The sequence below is a fragment of the Penaeus vannamei genome, chromosome 15 (assembly GCF_042767895.1).
Source record: "Penaeus vannamei isolate JL-2024 chromosome 15, ASM4276789v1, whole genome shotgun sequence".
Lineage (NCBI taxonomy): Eukaryota > Metazoa > Arthropoda > Malacostraca > Decapoda > Penaeidae > Penaeus > Penaeus vannamei.
The window spans coordinates 35,083,342-35,088,341 of record NC_091563.1 but is presented as its reverse complement, the minus strand read 5'-3'; the positions used below and the strand labels follow the sequence as shown (position 1 = coordinate 35,088,341).

The window sequence follows — 5,000 nt, the reverse complement described above, 5'->3', positions numbered from 1 at the left end:
AATTTGTTTCCCCTACACCACTACACCAGCATGAGGTATTACAATATTTGTGGATGGTGGACGATGCACTTGTACTGGTGAAATTAATGATAATTGCAGCGAAAAAATGTGATGAAAAAAATATGAATTAATATTCACCGCTTGTGTGTGTATTTGAGATTCTAAAGAACTGGTTACATGTGTGTGCGTGTGCGTGCGTGTGTGTGTGTGTGTGTGTGTGTGTGTGTGTGTGTGTGTGTGTGTGTGTGTGTGTGTGTGTGTGTGTGTGTGTGTGTGTGTGTGTGTGTGTGTGTGTGTGTGTGTGTGTGTCTGTGTGTGTGAAGTCGTCAGGTACTGGGGAAATTCACTTTATCATATAAAATTATTTCCAGTCTAAATAGAATATAAAATCAGCAACAACACTATAAAACAACATGTGCCTAAGAATTAGTTTACAGAGAAAAAGAAACGAAAAATATCTATATTGCTTGAGTTACGCGGCACCCTGCCGGCTCCCCTGTTTTATCGAGACATTCGCTTGACCTGCACCTCCTGATGACGGTAACAAGGGTCTGTCCGGGAGCGGCTGCGAGGTAGTTGGTTTAACACGAGATATTAGGGTCGAGGAAGAGGTCATGATAGGCTGATCGTTTAGGAGACTTACAACTATTGGCTGATCGTCGGTTGAGTTATCCTCAGCCCTTTGCCCGCTCGCATCGCCAGTCGTCGTGATAGAATCTTTTTCTGTTTCGTCATCAGCTGTCATCGTTTCCTGGTTAGACGATGTTCCTCCGAGTCCTGCGTCTTGCTGTTGCCTCTCAGAACTTATATCTGTGGTGTCGAAGCCAAATAAGTCTAATATCGAATGTATGGGAGAAATTAAAGACAAGTCGATGGACTCGGGCACGGGTTTCTGGGGTTCGAGGCCCTCAGGAATGCTGTTGTCTTCGCGGATCCTCTTGGTGAGTAAAGGAGGAGCTGGCGAGGAAACTGACGGGGAAGGCGAGGAGGAAGGTGAGGCGGTCGAAGGAGAAGGTGAGGTTGTTGCGGGAGGGGTGGTGGTCCTCGCACGTGTCCCCGAAGAGAAGGTGCCATGCGATCTGTGGTGAGGAGCTTGGGTTACTCTTTGGTATGGAGGTGTGGTGACTCTCTGGTACGGAGGTGTGGTGACGTCTGGCGGTGAAGAGGTGGTGATCCTTTGGAACGGAGGCGTGGTAGAGGTGAAGCTCATGAGCAGTGAGGGTTGGGTGGACAGGCGCGGCGCGGAGGAGGTGTGTGGCAGGTCCTCTTCGAAATTTTTGATGGTCTCCCAGATTGGATTTGATAATTTTCTTGGTAATACCGAGAGCCTGAAGCCTGTAGACCTTCGCAGCGGAGATGATACGTGAGAACTAGACGAAGGGCACACAGACAGAGCTAGGTTTGTCCTGTGGTGAAGAATGGCACATCAGTGTTACTGATACCATTACTGTTGTCAGGTTTTGTTTACATTATACTGTATTTTTTTCTTAAAGGATTACTGAGTTCTGACACAGTGTGTACTTACCTGATAGCAACATTGACTATGTCATTGCCTCTGAAGAAATCTGAAGCTACAATATTGGCCAGGTGAGCCCATCGCTTCTGCAGCCAGATGGTGACTGCAGGGTTGGCGCGGTCGGCCATTCCTCGCACACCCACATGAGAGCGGAGGAGCAGGTCCCAGAGGGTGGGCGTGAGGTGCACCATGGCAGCCCACAATCTAGGAGACGCCGCCCGCCGAGCCATCTGTGTATCAAGGTAGCCTCGCAGGTCCTCCAGCGTCTGAGCATTGGCCCAAGCCTGGGGAAGAGGCGGCCACACCCAGTCCTCCTCTTCGGAGACGTCGATGTCTGCGAAGGCGAAGATGGCCCGCTTCCCCGTGGCCCACACTTGGTCCAGAGTCACCTGCGACCCATACCGCTCTGAAAGGAAGTGTTCTCCAAGAGTCTCGTTCATGGCAGACAGGAGGAGCTGGATGGCCTCATGGTGCTCAAACCCCACGGGCATGCGGTGGATGTCAATGAGGACCGGGTCGTGCGAGATGGTCAGGAACGCGTTGATCTGTCCGAGCACCTCCACCAGGGGGCGCCACCGGACCAGGTCGTGGTTGATCCACAGGAGCTCCGGGGTGTCAGGGTAGTATCCCACACGCAGGTCCAGATACCTAGAAGGGATGACGCGGTTTTAGTACCATCATAATTCATTGTAGTCGAAAGGAAATATCTCTAACAGTAGAATAGTAGAATGAAATCTATGATTATTAGATTAATTGTAATTATTAAACTACAAGAACAACATTCAAGACTAAAAGGTCTGTAGAGTGTAGTCGCTTGCAATTATTTGGCATATAAAAGCATAGATCTTTCACTAAAAAATGGTAAGAGTTTATAAACACTGCTGACAAATGTATGAAATTTAAATTAGACTAATGATAAATATAATAACCTGCATAACACAACAAATAAATGGAAGAACTAAACACCTATGTATTACTAACAACATCTAGTCAAATATGTACCCGTACTTCGTTTTGGTACAAGAATATATATTTGCTTTGTTTTGGTTTCGTACTTCGTTTTGGTATAAGAATATATAGTGTACTATTTAAGCAAAAAAAAAGGAAATCGCGCTATAACGAAAACAAAAGCCCAGCGCAGCATCCACAATGGCATAATGAATCTGTCCTGGCGCATGAAACATTAATCAATAACCAAAAGACATGGACTGCTGACCAACTTACCCGAGACGCACAGACCGCTTCCCTGAACAGAATCCCAACACACCTGATACCGTAGAGGAGCTGGCTGATGATGTCCTCGTCCTGACACACCACCCAGGCTGTCACAACGTCGTCGGTGTCCTTGACGGAGTAGGAGCCGGCGTTGTGAGTCCCTGGGAGCATGAGGGACCTCAGGGAACGGGATCCTAACACGTCTCTGGGGAAGGGCAAGCAAGACGTCAATCAGTTGGAGAAGAGAGACGGTGAACATTAGGAGCAGACGTGTATAAGGTGTCTCTCTCGACGCACATACATCGATGGTGCATTTATTCAGGACAGTCTGTATAGGATCAATTTTGAAAAGTTCAATATATTTCAGAAACAAATTAGTCTTGAACCAAAATGCTATGAAACAAATCACAAGATAGAGAGAAAACATTATTTTTTTTATCACACGGTCCTCTCCTCCGACTCGCTCTCCCTGCCCGCCCTTGCTCAGACCTACTTGTTATCCCAAAGCCACTGCGGGTGCGCGGCGAGGCACTGGGCGGCCACACACAGCCCATTGCGCACGTATCCCACCCAGTGGCCGACACAGCCGCCCATAGCCAACGCGGCCAGCTGTGGGTGCGTGGGGGAAAGGGGACGTCAGGCAGGGTCAGGATGTCACGTCACTTTACAAGTTTAGACGAAGGTGAAAATAATGGGATGATATCAAAGAAATCACATTTGCCCACCTTGAATTTTGTGAAATTCCAGTTACATTCAGCAAGTACTGTGTATATGATTTTACAATCCTTTAAATAAAACCTTAAAATATATCTACAGAAAAAAATGCATCATCCATATGTTATAATCACACACACACACACACACACACACACACACACACACACACACACACACACACACACACACACACACACACACACACACACACACACGCACGCACACGACCACCTACAACCTCACCCACCTCGGGCCGCGTTTCCGAGACGTTGGTGGTCACCCCTCCCCTCGTGGAGAAGGGCGTCTCCCAGAAGAGCGGCCGCGGCATCTCCCACAGGATCGCGGCGCCCCTGCCCGGAGGCCCATCGTCGGGAGCTGAGGACTCGGCCGACCCGGCAGGAGGCTCCTTCGGGTTCCGCTCAAACACGCCGATCCAGTCGCCCTCCAGCACCTCCTCCGCCTCCCAGTTGATCTGCGGCGAAGGACGAGGTTATTTCACCCCGGCTGCGACTGCGGTGCGCCGGGGGGAGGGGGGGGGGCGATTTCATTGGGAGGCGAGGATTCTTGTCTCAAAAAGGGAATTTCATGTAAAACTGTATATATACATATATCTATATGTTCATATATATATATATATATATATATATATATATATATATATATACATATGTATACATATACATATATATATAGATATAGATATAGATATATAGATACATATACATATATATATATATATATATATATATATATATATATACATATATATACATATATATACATATATATATATATACATATATATATTTGTGTGTATATGTATGTGTGTGTATGTGTACATATATATGTGTGTGTGGTTGTGTGTGTGTGTGTGTGTGTGTGTGTGTGTGTGTGTGTGTGTGTGTGTGTGTGTGTGTGTGTGTGTGTGTGTGTGTGTGTGTGTGTGTGTGTGTGTGTGTGTGTGTGTGTGTGTGTGTGTGTGTGTGAGAGAGAGAGAGAGAGAGAGAGAGAGAGAGAGAGAGAGAGAGAGAGATGCCCACAACCTCCAGCTGTGAAAGGGAAAAGCGAAGGAGCAGGAGAGGCCTCCCGGCGAGCGCCAAGTGCCGCGCCTCCCACGGGTCGCGCGCCCAAGAAGCCGGTGTCGCGGGTTTAGAGGCCTGATAAGCGGCCGTTCGTCGTGCGCCCGCCGGAGATAAGGCCCCCGACGCCCCTCAGCCCCGTCGCCCGGTTTCTCTCTCGCGGTTTCGCAAAGGCATGTGAAAGGGGAGATACGAGAGCAGTTTTGTTTTGAAAGCTTTATGTGATTTTAGCGATAAGTAGCTGTGCAGTTGGGCCAAAGATAACGGGGTAAATACGGTTGTGAGAACAAACTTGTAAAAAAAATGATATATAAATTTGTCCTACATATGTCTGTCTGTCTGTCCGTCTATCTATTTATCTATCTGCCTGTCTGCTTTCCTTCCTGTCTGTCTGCCTGTTTCCTAAAGGTTTTAATAAAATCTATAAATGACAGGTGATTGCTTCATCAGCGTCCAATGAGGTGAATAACGCC

The 5,000-nt window shown here is 47.5% G+C and overlaps 1 protein-coding gene across 12 annotated transcripts in view; it reads right to left on the bottom strand.

Moving 5' to 3' along the window:
• Nucleotides 1-5,000, bottom strand: part of LOC113809174 (uncharacterized) — a 32,455-nt gene that overhangs the window by 1,265 nt on the left and 26,190 nt on the right. For all 12 annotated transcript variants that reach the window (XM_070130687.1, XM_070130693.1, XM_070130685.1 and 9 more), the window contains 5 exons: nucleotides 3,696-3,920; nucleotides 3,225-3,340; nucleotides 2,784-2,936; nucleotides 1,526-2,164; nucleotides 1-1,406 (listed from right to left, as the gene is read on the bottom strand). The exon at nucleotides 1-1,406 is cut by the window's left edge and continues 1,265 nt beyond it. In XM_070130687.1, coding sequence (XP_069986788.1) covers nucleotides 473-1,406; nucleotides 1,526-2,164; nucleotides 2,784-2,936; nucleotides 3,225-3,340; nucleotides 3,696-3,920 — 2,067 coding nt within the window. In that variant the 3' untranslated portion in view covers nucleotides 1-472. The remainder of the gene's footprint in view (nucleotides 1,407-1,525; nucleotides 2,165-2,783; nucleotides 2,937-3,224; nucleotides 3,341-3,695; nucleotides 3,921-5,000) is intronic.